Here is a 16,285-nt window from a genome sequence, read left to right as displayed (position 1 = left end):
TTGATCTAGTTATACTTTAATTAAATTATATATTTATTAATTTGATTTAAAAGGTCAAAAAGTCCGACTGATTTTATAACTAAATATTTATTAACACAGGAGAAGTAATTGGGGCTAAAGTTAAGAAATACCTATATACAAACTTACTAGTTTTTGCGTTAGTCGATCTATTCTAATATTATGTCACAATGTTTCTCTTTATTTGGTGTAAAATTTAATTTAGTCATGTGTTTCCTGTCACTATAATTTAATTTTGCACGAAAAGTAGTTTTATCGTATATTTATTAGGTTATATATGTTTTATAAAATTTTTAGTTTATAAAATCCAGTAAAGTTATTAATTCGTACATGCATGTGCGATTTCAAACTGTAGTGTCTAAGTTTTATATTAGAACATATTGGCTATCGTATTCTTGAATAAATGAAATTAAAATACATTTTTTGTGTTATATTATTTAAACATTTCCCTCGCAGGCAAATTGAGAAATTGTGTTGTGAATTGTGTACTAGGATATCGATTTAGATCAGTGTTTCCCAAAGTGGGCGATAACGCCACCTTGGAGGCGATAAAGCCCCTTGGAGGCGTTTGAAACCTAGGAGGGGGCGATAAGAGGCCCAAAAAATGGGGGGCATTGAAACTAATTAAAGTAATGAAATTGTGGTTTTTAAGTTTTAGGGCTGAATAAAAATTAGGGGCGCTCTGAAATATAATTGATTTTCAAAGGGAGCGGTGAAGAAATAAGTTTGACAATCACTGATTTAGATAATTTATTTGATATCAAGCAATATTAAAGCAAATTACCAAACACAATAATCAAAATTGTTGTTTTCGGGTAGCGAATGTTATCAGATAAACCGAGAAAAAGTGGAAATTTTTCGCTGAAATGATGAGGTTGTTTAGAAAGTTCGAATCTTGATAGGAAACTGAATAAAAGATCGTATTTTAGTGTTATAACCATTTGTCAGAATCGAATCAAGGACAAAGCTGTCCACAAATAATAACTTCCCTTTCCCAATTAAGTTGGAGCACTTATACAGAGGGAATTTGGTTTACTGTCAAGTCATACGTCAGTAATTGGAATACAAATACTTGATTGGAATTCCCCATTGTATGAATAGGTCAAATATACTTTGTAGCAATGCTTCCATTTTTACCCGACTGACAGGAACAGTAGCGGCGTTTGGGCAGAGCGAGGTGGGGCGCCGGGATTGAGATGGCGCCGCAAGCGCCGTAGTCCCCTAAGATACCCTATTTTTGGATGATTTCTCCGACACCAAATATTATATATATTTTTTTGCTGGTATGCATTATTATTTTATGTTTCTGGATGTAAATATGTATTTGTTCGTTCTACTATGATCTACAAAGTTAAAAGGTTACAATCTACAAAGCTAAACTGGTTTTGTCGACTGAGATGTCGATTTTTATTCATTCGAGAAGTGGCAAAGAATAGGAATGTACTCCTAGTAGAGCGTAATGAATTTTAATTAACAACTATTTCATAACTCTTCTTATATTTATTCGTTATTTATTTAACTGTTATCATACCGAGCTTTCAAGTAAACATTGCACACAATTTGTATTCACTGTACAATGTGATAAGAAAACTAATGTCAGAGAGTCAAGTAAACAATTTCATCAAGCGATATTATAAGCATACACGTATGAAATCGTTTATATAACTGACACAGACTATCAGTAAAATTATTGTGGATTTCCACTGCCTTGTCACTTGTACACTGCCATCCCCCTTATTCTCTTTGAAAAACAGACATAACAATATGTGTCATGGCAGTCGAAACCCATAGTGATACTATAAAGTGAAGGAATACCCTTTAGCTTAAACAAATAGCTAATATTCCTATTTAACTGCACTAGAGTTATAGTCTATTAACATTTTACATGCCAAACGAACACTTTATGACTAATGATTTCGTATGAAATCAAAGAAATAGAAAAAGGCTATATCAGTAATACATATTTATGCTTATTATTTATCGCGATCAGCAATTATGTAGTCATTCGTCACTTGTGCATTCGTCATTGTACAAATATAACCGTGTTAATACTTCGCTAAGTTTTGTCACGCTCGCGCTCGCGTTTACCTATAGGTTGTGCATTCTAGGCTGTAACTGGTAGATGTCTCAAAGACAACAAAATTATCTTTAGACGAATCTTTTGACCAAGATGTTTAGAGCAATGTGATTTTAAACTGACCAGAAAAATCAAGATAAAATTAAATTACACGATCGGGATAGGAATCCCCGCTGACAGTATTAAACTTACATATTATTATATTTAATTCTAAAGATAGTCAACAATAATGTACGCAGAATACTTCATTGGATAAAACTAAAAGTATATTGGATGGGGTAGTAATGATAATTTATTGGGGTATGATATATTTATCGGAGAGATAAACTCCTCGGCGACTGAGTATCTAGTTCTCAAAAAATACCATTATGTATTATGAGTAGCTCGATAGAAGACGACGGGAAAAAAGACCTGTCTCCACCCTGTGACCACTTGCAACTTACTGTTTGGGGCTGATCAGCACTTTTATTTTAGTGTGACGTCATAATTGTCAAAAAAGTTGTGCAAAATGACTACTTTGGGCCTTTCCATCGGTCTCGATGCATCGTACTTTCCTAAAAGCGCAAAGGATCTGATCTGCTTTTAACTTTTAGACGCTGGCCAATCAATCCTGTGTCGGTTACTTTTTTTACACGAAGAAAAACAAGTAGTAGGTAGATGTGGGCGTTGATTTGATTTAACAATGAGACCCGCCGCTGAAGGAAACGGCCGATAACAATAATTTGTTTGCATCACCACCTGACTCACTTCAAAACAGCATTGCCTTTGTATGCAGAGAGCGTCAATCTCGCTTGGCTCGCGGAACAAGGTCGCTATAGCGCGCTGCTTCCTATCTTAAATTTTTTTTTAACGATTTGCACAAAATTTTGAAAAGTCACCATTTTTGTGATTTTAAACGACACTGATGCCTTGAGTGTTATCTTCTAGAAATTCGTAAATTATAGAAATTTACTTTTTATCCTGTTATGGTTAACAATCTATTTAATAGTCCAGAGTTGGTACTCTGGACTAGATTTAGATTACATAATTAACATTTTGTATTTAACAACCTATTGACAAAATATAAGAGAATGCATGGGATTTATCTACCCAGAACATGCGGCCGTGTAATTGTTGCTAACTATGAGTCGTTTACCTTTTGTTTTTGTTAAAAATAAAAATCAAACGAACGGATCATTTATGAGAAGCGATTAGCTTAGCTCTAATTATTAAAATCGTGAATAATTCAGGTATAAAACTTTTTAACAATCCCGTATATTGTCAAAAAATAGATAGGTAATCGTTAAACAATAAAGCATCGGGTTGTATTACATAGGGGTGACCTTGCCTTACTTATTAACTGCCTTTTGTTTTACGATAGGACTAAAGCACTTAAATAACTTTGAGGCCGCTGGAGTGGTTTCGAGTTACACCCAATGTGATAACAGTCAAATGTGAATAAATGAGAGTCCAAGGAAACGCGATATTTTTCTAGGATATAGAAGTTTCTATCTAGCTCGAGTCTCTTGCTGTTAGAGGTTATACAAGTTCGACTTTATTTACAAAATACTCAAAAGTATTAATAGCGCCACTATGATCTCTTTAGTGTCGATAAATTCTTTCTCTGTAAGTTACGAAAAATAAACTATTTTAAAATTAATCCTCGATCCAACGACTTGTTCAATTGTCAATGTCGGAACCTAATAGATTGGGATCAGTATTAATCAAGGCAATTACATTCATTACGCAATTAAGGATCGTGATGCGCCATTACTTAACCTTGATGTATTAAAGTAACAAATTGTAATATAGTACGTTTAGTTTTTTTTTTTAAATGGGGGCAAACGCGCATCCTGTCACCTAAAATAAAGAAGTCACCGGTACTCGTAGACATCTGCAACGTGTTTAAAGGTGCAGGTTTAGCAAATGCTGTACGTGCCTTTAATGGACGGAGGAGGTCGCACTGAAAGAGGATTTTCCCTTACTTTGCGTCAAATACGTTGTCGTGTAAAAATTTAAAATAAAAGAAATTGTCATGAGATAAATATCTCTATATATCGACATCGAAAAAAAAATCATACTTTACCAGCATGTGCAAAACATCCTTTGAGAGTTGATCTAAGGACCCAAGATTTTACAACCAATGTCATAAATATCTTATATGCAAACAATATTTGGTGATGTCATATTCAAGTTTCCGAGAAAGATTACCTCTCTATATATGACCATAGATTCATTGGTCGAAAATAAGCTGATATCACCAACTTTCCTCCATCCAAAGTTGCGTCGTGTGGTCGCTAGAGGGTTTTATACTTTGCAAATTATTTTACATTTATTCAAATATCTTATAAAGTCTTTAATAGATATAATTCTCATTAAAGCCATAAATTTTATTTGATAAAATACACCTTTATGTAAAACAAACCTTTTATACAAAATCAACAGGCTCGAAAACATGACTGTCATTTAAAAAATCAAACAAATTTTTGCACAAGTGATCTTTGAAACAAGTTTAAATTAGGTATTATTATATAATTACGTTCTATAGAAACTTTAGATAAATCAGAGCTTGCACCAATCTTAAAGTGAAGCGAGGAGAGTGGTTAGAAAGTTTGTATGTAATCCTAGACACTGAATCGAAACCGCCTGATTTAAATATCCGTTTCAATCACTAAAATAATACGGTATTTAAAATTATCCGTGGGTTTCCACTGTTTAAACAATACCTGTTACCATTTTTTATTTAAGTAATGTATACTTATTATATTATTATTTACCTAATATAGTTTTTAATCATTACCGGGTACACGGATAACATTCGATTTTTTTTTGTTTATACGAGGAAAAAAACTGGTTGGCCTGGTCGTACGACAACGTTTGTTAATAATATGACATCATCATGGCAATAATCAAAGACTAACAAATCTCAGCAACATTAACTGATGCCTACAACTGTCTTGAACTCCGAGAACGTATATTTATTTATGCATTCAAGAAATGCTAATGATCGGAGAACCGAAGAAGTGTAAGGTATCCATTCTTCTAAATAGACTGACATCGTAAAGACGCAAGAATTTGTATGTTAAAAATGCGTATGGCTAACGATGGAGTAAAACAAGCATCTGCTTGTCAGTTGAATTTTACCCATTCAAGTCATAGAATATTTCCAAGCAAATTTTTGCATCAACATCATCTCCCAGTCCTTATCCCACTCACGAGGGGTCGGCGCACAAGGTTTTATAAAACAAATTTTTAACGTTAATAAAAAATCACCATTATTGAATAGCACTAGACTTTTCCATTTAATTGTAGCCAAAAAATTGTAAAAATTAGTGATGCAACGGATGTCTGTTTCCGTTTCCGCAAGTGCGGAAGTTCCGCGTGCTTTTCAACATCCGTTTCTGCTTCTGTTTCCGCAACTTTTATAACGGAGATAAAACGGAACTTTACGACGGCTGAGAGATCCAAATGCGCGGCGCGAGACGGGCAGTCCGTGCGCGGCCTTTCGGCACTTGTCGCATTTGTTTGTTTACGTACTATTTTGTGAATTTAAGCGCGTAATATTTTCTGCTGCTGTTTGAAACAATCAGTTTCTCTTGCTGGAGTAAACTGTCTAGTTGTTGTCCATATAAAATTTGACAACTGGCAAAATGTGACTATTTCATACTTACGAGTTATTAAATGTACTTTTATTAAGTGATAACGATGTAATATATCATCATCATTATATAGTTACAAATATATTTGTCGTTTGTCAACAAGAGTGGTTTGGCGAACTTTATAAATAAATTAAAAAAACGCGTATTTTAACTTATTGCAGCGCAGTAAAAATACATACATTGAAGGCTAAAGGACACCGATATCCAATGCCTTAATAAATTAAAAACGAATACAAACTGTTTTTACCGAAAAAAATATTTTTGTAAATATGTTTTTTATTATTACATATTTACACTTCTGTTTCCGCATCCGTTTCCGTTTCCGTTTCTGCTAAAATTTATTTTTGACATCTGTTTCCGTTTCTGGTTCCGGTAAGACACTTCCGTTGCATCACTAGTAAAAATGCGTAATTTAGTAAACATACAAAATGAAACTCAGCATAAAACAGAACTTTTCAGAAGAGAACCCCTTAGCGTAGGTTTCGAGACAAAGCAAATGAATAAGTAACCGTTAATTTTGAGTAACACTGTAAGTCCTTTTCCGCGCTAACATTGCATCTTGATCAGATCGCCTGGAGAGAAATACATCTAAAACGTCATCAGCATCAACAGCATCTTCAAAAACTAATGATGGTCTACCCTTTAGATGCTTTTAAGATATTTTGCAAACTACATTTAGCATTTACCTGGACAATATATATTACTTGATAGTATATTCTAGTATTCGCTAACAGTTTTCGAGTAATGATGTAACAGGCATGCCTATTTAGAATGAAACTTGAATTATAGAAATGTATTATTTACAATCACATACGAGTACTAAAAGACTCCTTATAATTCCTTAACGATGTTGCAGGTCACAGATTATCGCCGGCTGTGGCTGTTGACTATAATCTGATAAGTATTGCTTGTACAGCATTCGTTGCTACTCTTTGACCTCACGGTTACGGTCAAACAGGCTGGCCAGAGCTCTAAGTATGCTCATTCGCCACTGAAGCGCCGTGCGGATCAGTCGAGTTTCAATATGAAGGCTTTAATCGCCTTTTTCGCTGCCTTAGCGCTTGTCGCTGCCAACTCACCGACTCCAGTTGGCAAAGTCGTCTGTTACTATGATAGCAGAAGCTATGTCAGAGAATGTAAGTTAATATTTTTTATCGCTGTGCGTTTTAATTTTTTTGTTTTAACTAGCGAATTTTTTTAACTTAAAATATACATGAACATAATTTTGAATTTATATTTTTTTCTTCTTCATGAAGTTATATTCATACAATATTTTCACTTTTTACATTCAAATTCTTTTAGGAATAATATTGCTTATAGCTATTATATTAATTATTTTCGTCGACAGTCGGTGAAAAATAGATACTCGTCCATTTATCTATAATTATTTTGTTATAATATTTGGAGAACTTTTCTTTAAATTATTAAATTAAAGTACATACTTTTTGCAACGACTTTATTCATAGCTCAGCGTCTAAGTACAGGCTTTACTGAGTTAAGTTGAAGTTAAGTAACTTATTTTTTGCCTGTCGGGAATCTGTCGAAAGTTTGTTTATTTGTGCCGGATTTCATTTCAATAAATGTATTAACTTGAGTTTGATTTTTTCAACGAATACAAAAGTACTCTATTAGTCAGTAACCCTTTGTTGGTCATAATCTATTATTTTAGTTTACCTACGAAAGTTGATGCGGCTAATTAACTAAACATAATTAAATTTAATTAATTATTTTTACTTTAAACAAAACCAACAAAATAAATGTTAGTAGTGTAAGAAGAAGTTTCTAGAAGTGGAAGGAAGGACAACGAACTTGTTTGATAAAATGTTTATAGATAAACGAGTTATTGAGAAAACCTAAGGTTAAATTTCTATCAATAAAGTGTTAATAAATAGAACAATCATATTCCATCCGAGAAACAAGTGATGTATAACATGTTCTTTGCCCACCTGTAAACAGTTGACTGTATAGCTGAGATTACTTATATAACATGATTTACATAAGATATGAGTCAAGTCCATATACATAACGAACAAAACTCACAATATGGCGTATGTTTATCTCTACGTATGGCCTATGTAGAGAAGATATTCAAAAAAATGAAATTTAAGTATATTAAATCACATTGCAAAATATGTTATTGAAAACGAAAAGCATTTTTTTTCTGTTTTTTGGGTAACGATCTCCTTCCCTATCCTCAGAGCTTTCATCACTAAGAAATATAAGTACTGCCTACTTTTTTTTCCAGATTATACTAGATTTATAATTACAGTGTTTGTAACATAACATAAAATAAACAGCTTACATTTTAAATGTCGACCTTGACAGTTAGCTAACGACGGATAATTTCGAATTTACCTATAGACGGCACTATTATAATGATTAGGTAATAATAGTCGTTTGTCTGCCTTTATTATTTGTGAAAAATAACGACTTTTGCCTCCAGAGACTCTGATACAGCTGGATTATTGAAGTAGTGAACTTAGTAGAAACCGTGACTGAGATTCTTATTAAGAATCTTAGAGAATCTTTTTTTAAGAGTAAAATAGATAAATTTTCACAGTATGTACAATAGATAATTGCCGCGTATGCCGGGGTCCACTGCTGCCCTGTAGATATACAATGATTCTAGTTTTATTTTCCTCATGTAATGTAATACATAAAATAAATACAGCTGTTATGTTCTCCTAATAGTACAGAAGTGAAGGTGAAGGCTAGATGCTAGCAAAAAATAGTCACAGTCTCGCTCTGTATCTTTTATTCTATATCTTTTTTATTACAGAAAGATACGACGAAACTAATCTTTTTGTGCTTTTGTTGTTGTTGTTAATGTTACCTAAAATATCATAATATTATTTTAATAAAAAAGATAAAAATTATTCGCAAACGTTCTATTTCTAAATTTTACTTGAAATAAGACTTTGATTTATTGAAAACAATAAAAATAGCAAATAAAAGTTTGCTTTACAAATTAGTTTTAGTTATGTAAACTCAAGCAAAATTAGCAAGTGCATGTAGGGATGAGCGGAAGAACAAATAGTTAGCTTAGAGCTGATAGCTTGCTATCTATTGAAAGATGAGAAGTATTACTTTTTTTGTGAAATTGAAACATTTACCTGTATGTAGATAAAGAACATGTCTGCTTGGCTTAGTCATTATAGCATAGGACCTTCACATTCATCTACAGATGAGGTCAGCAAATGTATACATTTTTTTCCTTTACAACGAATTTTATTTAAATTTAGAATCGTTTGCCTTGGCCTCGTTACTTTATAGATTACCATTGTCTCATTTTCTGTATAATTTCAAATTAATTTTTGAGTACAGATATAGTCTATAAGACAAGATAATCCTAACCTTTGTTAGTTAAATACGTATGCGAAAGATTTTAATTCAGGATAAAAAGGCATATGAGCAATAATTCAATTGATTTAATGTCAGCATATGAATACATATAGCTCTTAATTTAAAAAAAACAACTGAATTTGATTTTTAAAAAAGTATTTGAAGCACTACTCACAAGATATTACACACTACTCACAAGATTATACACTATAATATTATACTACTTTTAATAGATATATTACATGTATTTATGCAGAGGGAATAAGCGAGTACAGAGCGACAGTAATTTTTTGTACATCTTTTGTGAATATTGCTATGATAAAATTAAAAGTGTTATTTACCTTATTTAATAGCCGTTTAGAGATAATTTATGTAAATTAGTTAATAAGTTATTAGTAAGAGCGATAGACTATCAGTTACTAGAACAACAATGACACATGACCTTTATATCGCTGCGTTTAATGACTTTAACAAAACAAACACTTTAAATTGTTCTAGAATATAACGATTATTATATATAATTAATTTACATTTTAATGAGGAACGATTTGCTTCTATTTACAACTCAACCTATCACCAAAGAAAATACAAAATTTAGCGCGATCCTCGCCCACCTATCTCGAATTTGATTCATTTACAAATCGAAACAGAAGCTAAAAAGAAACCAGACTTTTTGAAAAATATTAAAATACAGTCTGTATAATTAATTTAACATTATTTGATCGAAAACTTGTCTTTGTTAAACGTGTTTTTTAGTTCACATTTCGCGCATACTCAGTACTAAGTGGTTAATTTAAAGGAAACAAAGGAAGATGTACACGTGATCTCTGTTTATGCCCACGCATGATTAAACAATCGACCATGCTATACGGTGTTGAGTTACAAATGAACCATATTATGTTGTTTATTTGTTACTAACTAGCTACGATCAGCGGTTTCACAAACCAAAGTTTTGCCGCTAGTTCCTAATAGTTAAAGCGTGATGTTGCAAGTTAATATAATAATGGTAGGATTCTGGAATCGAATCATTTTTGTAAAAATATTGAGCAGATACATGACTTAAGTTTACTCAAGTAAAACATCTGTATAATTAATAATCATAAAGTAATACTTCTGCGTATGAAACAGTAAGACTATAATATAATAGTGATACCTGATTTACAACATATAAAAAATTGTTTGTTGTTGTTGTACTCGTATATTCGTATAATTCCAAAGATCCCAACTGGTCGGCGATAAATACCTACACGAATCGACTAAGTAAATAACTAGGTCTAGCACGATTAAGATTATTGTTTCACTTTACTTTTCTACCTACTTCAGTAATTCAATAGTTATTATTTGCAAAAAAGACGTTAAACTAATTACGAGTATATATATTTTAATTGGGTTTTAAAATGATATTCCTTATTCGTAGAGCACTAAGTATCTGCACTTGATATTAAGTGACCTCTGATAAACTGTCTTTGCTACATCATAATATAGTTGAAGGATGCATTTATCCAGCTCAAGCTCGTATGCTGCCGATGGACCTGGACCCGGCTTTGTCGTTCTGCACCCACTTGATGTACGGATATGCCGGCGTTCACCCCGACACGTACAAGATGGTGCCCCTCAATGAGAACCTCGATGTCGACCGTACACACGCCAACTACCGAGCTATCACCAACTTCAAAGGAAAATACCCCGCTTTGAAACCAATGCTGTCTGTCGGAGGTGACGTTGATACTGAAGATCCTCAAAAATACAACTTATTGGTAAGCGACTTTTATTAAATTTAGCTCTAACGGGGTGTCTGGAAATGTGTTCCTTGGCTGTGATAGCTGTTTCTTAGTGAAGTTGCTAGTTAGTGTGGCTTCAAAGTTGGGAAAGATTTTTGTTCTCTTGTAAGGATTTGTTTTTGAGTTTTTTGATTATTATTAAATTTGTTAGAAAGGGCATTTGTTTTTAATTATTTATTTATTGAGTTTTATTTTGTAGCTGGAATCACCACAAGCTCGTACAGCCTTTGTAAACTCCGCCGTGCTTTTGGCTGAGCAACACGGCTTCGAGGGCATTGACCTTGCTTGGCAGTTCCCCAAGACTAAGCCAAAGAAGATCCGCTCTACATGGGGTAAGGATTATATTTTAACATTTTTCTAGTGTTAAGAAGTAGGCGATTATCGATGGTCATAAGTATGATGACAACCTTACCTAGGTTCTATACCTGGCCCTTTTTGTATGCATTTACGATTTTGTATTTACTTATGTGAATATAGTTAAAAAGCTTTGCTAATATTTACTATTTAAAACTGTAAAATATTTGAAATTAATATGTTTGTATTTTGTAGGATCAATCTGGCATGGTATCAAGAAAACTTTCGCCACGACACCAGTTGATGACAAAGAAACTGAACATCGCGAAGGTTTCACGGCTCTCGTGCGCGAAATGAAGCAAGCGCTTAGTCTCAAACCCAACATGCAGCTGTCTGTGACTATCCTGCCTAACGTAAATGCTTCCAGTAAGTACGAACAAAAAATATCCCATCACCGTGGTTTGAAATTTTCACAGGACCTTAAAAACAGAAAATAAAGGATTATATAACAAAGCAAACCATACCAAGAGTATATTTTTTCTTACTTTTTTTAACTTGTGTAATGATGGATGGACGGATTCATATTTATATTAAGATGTAATATGGTATCGTAAAAATATGTATGAAAGTCATATAAAGTGGGGATGCATAGTTAAAAAAATAATAAACGAGGCTGTTGTACGTAATACAAAGTTACGACACATAAAATGCAACCTTTTGCGCGTTCTAGAAACAAATGCCGACAAATACAATTCTTATTGAAGTTATGTACGTGAATGTATTTAAATCATAAGCAAATAATACATTGTGTTATACGTTATTTAGCACTTAAATATGGGGTCAGATGAAATGTTGTTTTGAAGAAAATTAACATTCATCTAGATTCTAGAACAATGTCTTAACTAGTACGAGTACATACATGAAATACTCACGTGTATGTGTCCATGGATAATTAGTTTACCTAGAACGTTACTTTGGTTCAACTAATGCCTATAGCTTTGCTGGCGTGAAATTCAAATACCTTAACATATATCCTGAGTAACGTTCCACTTTTATCGTAACATCTATTAAGTTTGAGTTTTAAGCGCGACGACTGTTGAATTCAAAACTCTTAATCCAAATTAAATTAAAATGATTCTTCCTCTACTATATTTTATGTTTATTCTACTGTATTTTATTCTTCATATTTTGATATATTTTTAGTTTACATCGATGTGCCTGCTATCATTAATCACGTAGACTTCGTAAACTTGGAAACATTCGACTACAGCACGCCGCAGAGGAACCCGAAAGAAGCCGATTACACCGCGCCGATATACACCCCACAAAACAGAAACGAATTGCTTAACGCCAATGCAGCTGTTAACTATTTGTAAGTACTTATATGTTACATGTAAAGACTTACATGTACTTACAAGGAATTCAATAAAAAGATAAAATCTAACCTAACCAGCTGAAGATAACATCTAAGTTGTATCGTAATAAATAACCTAAAGATTAATTAGGTATTTTTATATACTTTTTCTAGACAGAAAACATACAAACATTAACTAATTAATATTATTTTTTACAGCACACAGGCCGGCGCTCCTACATACAAGATCATTGTGGGCATCGCTACATTTGGTCGTACCTGGGCCCTTGACTCCGATAGTGAAATTGCCGGAGTTCCTCCAATCCATGCTAATGGCCCCGGTGAAGCAGGTTTGTTGAATTTTAAACCTGGACTTTGCCTTGTCACGTCCGAAAAAAAGAGCACACTTGTTCCATGTGATAAATCAAATACTGGGTATTATTGGTAACAACTTGTTCTAGTCGTGATTCTGACTTCGAATGAATTTGTACAATCGTTCTACTTATGTTAACATTACGTTACATTAAAATGCACGATATGTAACTTAAGCATTAACGCATTTCTCTTTCATGTCTTTAGAAATGAATTGTAATTATATTTTCGTTTATGTCTTTTAAAGGGCCATACACAAAAACCGAAGGACTTCTCAGCTACCCTGAAGTGTGCGCTAAGCTGATCAACCCCAATCATCAAAAGGGCATGCGTCCTCACCTGAGGAAGGTTACTGATCCCAGCAAACGTTTCGGTATGTAATAGTTAAATAATAATATGTACATATCAACTACGCTTCACTGAAAAAAATTAAATTTAACATAATCAATAGTTTTTTTTTTGTGCGCTTTTACTAAAATAATTGGGAATTAGAAACTGCGTTTAAATTTTCAGAAAAGGGCTTAACCAAGGATGAAGATTTGTCATATATTTTTGGTTGGTACTCATTTATAAGCTTTGAGTGTTGCTTATAGCTTGTTGAACCATATTAACAAATCGTCATGCCTATTGATCTATATTTCATAAATTTCTAATAGTTGCTTCTATTATTGATAACCTAAAACTATACATATCTTTATGGATTAACTGTACCTGAAAATCCTTCTATATACTGATTTACTTAATTTTGTGGTTTGCATATGTTATTCGTGGCTTTAATAATCTTTATTCTCTCTCATTTGATTATTATTAGAACTTTGTACCGAATAAATGATAGTGCAGCTGTGTTTTTTAATGTAATATCACTTTCTTCAAGGATTTTAATATTTTTTTCTATTCTAAGTATTTCTTGATGCATTGTATTTGTCTACAGGAACTTACGCTTTCCGCGTGCCTGATGACAACGGCGAAGGCGGACTTTGGGTGAGCTATGAAGATCCAGACACGGCTGGACAAAAGGCAGCTTTCGTTAAGTGAGTTATTAATTTTAATTTGTAACTGATTTGTCATCGTCATATTATTATTTTCAGTCCTATTGTGGAATATTACTTACAATACGATTCACATAAATAATCCAACGTAAAGCACTGGATTTAAATATACCAGTACGACCTAGGGTCCTTCAAGAAGCGAGCATATATCTTTCTTAAAGGCCGACAACGCATCTGCAGTTCTTCTAGTGTTGCGGGTGTACATGGCCGGCGATGATCACCTTGGTTTTCCCGCCCCATTCTCTTATATATAAAATGTATTTTAATATTGTAATTTACAAATATTTTTTACAGAAAATAAATAATAACGACAGAAAATAAAATAGACCTCTTGCATTCTATAATTTACATACTATTTTAAATAGTGATAATAGTAGTTAGTCCAGACTATATATATTTTTTTAACAGCGTTAATTGTATGGAAATATTTTGCTCACGATTCTTTTTTTTTCCAGGTCCAGAGGTTTGGGTGGAATCTCGATCGTCGATCTTTCCATGGACGACTTCCGCGGTCTTTGCACCAGCGACAAATATCCAATACTCCGCGCTGCTAAATACCGCCTTTAAATATTAACTTCTAATTAAAGACGTGTTTAAGATTAAAATTTAAGAGCAAATACATATATAATATTGTTATGTCATAAATAAGTTAAGATCTCCATAATAATTAATGTATGCACTGATTCGTATATTTCTCATTAAAAATCAGGTACCATCCGAGGTATCGCCAGCAGATGATCAAGGGGGAGGATGTGGTTCAATTTTTTAACTTAAAACTGACATGTCGACTATATATGTATATTCATTATATGCAGCTTATTATTTCGAAGTTGTTTATATTTAATGTTACATTTTTTTAATCTATGGAGCAGCTTTCTCCCCTACTCAGCTTTGACGATGCCAATGGTCACCAATCTAGATACCGGAAAATGCAATACATTTAATAATACTGTTTTTAAATAATAAAATTTTAAATAAACGTATAACATTGTTTTTTTAATACATCATCGTTCAATTGGAATATGTTCTAACACCTCACACCTAAGGGTATAAATAATTTTTCATACGGGACAACTATAATAATTATGTATGTGCTGCCACGTTGTTTGTAGAAAAGAAGTTAAAGTTGATTTTGTTACCCCGCCAAGAGCTCAACGAAGTATGAGATCCAGTAGTAATAATCTAAATCTTATTAACAAATAAAGTAAGAGTAAAAAAAAAAAACAAACGGCTAAGCGGACGATGAGTGACCACGACCATTGAAATCTATGGATACCGAACGATTTTGTAGAAAATAAAAATCGTAACCGTATATGCATTCTACCGTAATATTGAAGTAAAACGGAGTAAGATTAAACAGTGATGAAATTAAAAAGTGATAAGCATATTATAGTATGTACAGGGATATGATTTAAAAAAATCATATCCCAGGCAAAAGAATGCTACGGTGTTTCCAGAACACATGCTTAATGTACATCAGTGATTGGTAAATTGCATAGATTTTAGTAATAAAATATTTTTTCTTGCTAGATCGTTTGCTTTCTAGTGGTCTTGGTTTTGTATATGTAGATTAGTTGACCCTACGTTAATAAATAGTAGGTGATAAGGTTGATAAAGTTAGCAGCAGAAAGATCCTTCTCAGTGCCTAGTTGCCGATTTGAGTTATTTGTAGCCAAGCCAAATATGTATCGTGTAGAAGTACCTAACGTGTGTTTTGTACGATAGATAGATATTCATTAGTTTTTTAAACATCGAGCATGTAACTGGCTTATTATATAAATGTGTTTAATCTCAAAGACAATAATATACCAGTATAATATAAAAACTACACACATCAAAAAAGTCTAAGCAACACATACTATTTCAAGTTATTAATCAATTATTTTATCATTTTTTACCAAGTAGGTAATACTTATGTAAACTTTTTTGATCTATAGAACATACTGGCTGGTTGTGAAAAAAAATCGAGTATCATTTGTTTTTTTTTCACAAATTCAAAAGCGAATGCATTTGTTCGAATTTTACAGCGTTTTCTTTGCTTATTAAAATTTAGTATTCGGTATCAATTTTAAGATTCAAACAATAATTAAAAAAAGTTTTGAACAAATTTGAATTTTGAGACATTTTTTACGTTATGGAGCGACGTCATTTGAACGCAGATGAAATGCAGAGAGCTGTAGAGATGTTGCAAGCGGGAAGAACTCAATCTCAGGTATCTCGGTATTTTGGTATCAACAGAAGCGTTATTTGCCGTCTTCATCAGCATTAAACTAACACGGGAGATCCTGCTGAGCAGCACCCAGGTCGAAGAAGGTGTACAACAACACGGAAAGATCGATACATACAACTGACTGAAAGAC

General features: G+C 32.9%; 1 protein-coding gene across 1 annotated transcript; it reads left to right on the top strand.

The window, feature by feature from the left end:
- Positions 1-6,703: 6,703 nt before the first annotated feature.
- Positions 6,704-14,708, top strand: LOC106717234 (chitinase-like protein EN03). Its single transcript, XM_014510987.2, has 9 exons — positions 6,704-6,869; positions 10,582-10,832; positions 11,056-11,188; positions 11,406-11,576; positions 12,354-12,522; positions 12,724-12,854; positions 13,124-13,249; positions 13,808-13,907; positions 14,381-14,708. Exons 1-9 carry the CDS (start codon positions 6,758-6,760, stop codon positions 14,490-14,492), a joined length of 1,305 nt encoding a protein of 434 aa, XP_014366473.2. The 5' UTR covers positions 6,704-6,757; the 3' UTR covers positions 14,493-14,708.
- Positions 14,709-16,285: the final 1,577 nt, after the last annotated feature.

This window comes from Papilio machaon, chromosome Z (assembly GCF_912999745.1).
Source record: "Papilio machaon chromosome Z, ilPapMach1.1, whole genome shotgun sequence".
Taxonomy (NCBI): Eukaryota; Metazoa; Arthropoda; class Insecta; order Lepidoptera; family Papilionidae; genus Papilio; species Papilio machaon.
This window is presented reverse-complemented; position numbering and strand designations above follow the sequence as displayed.

Bases quoted from the DNA above. Each gene is read 5' to 3' on its own strand.
- LOC106717234 (XM_014510987.2), top strand. From the start codon at position 6,758: ATGAAGGCTTTAATCGCCTTTTTCGCTGCCTTAGCGCTTGTCGCTGCC. The intron at 11,189-11,405 runs GTAAGGATTATA...TGTATTTTGTAG, and splicing joins GAAGATCCGCTCTACATGGG to GATCAATCTGGCATGGTATC. The intron at 12,523-12,723 runs GTAAGTACTTAT...TATTTTTTACAG, and splicing joins AATGCAGCTGTTAACTATTT to CACACAGGCCGGCGCTCCTA.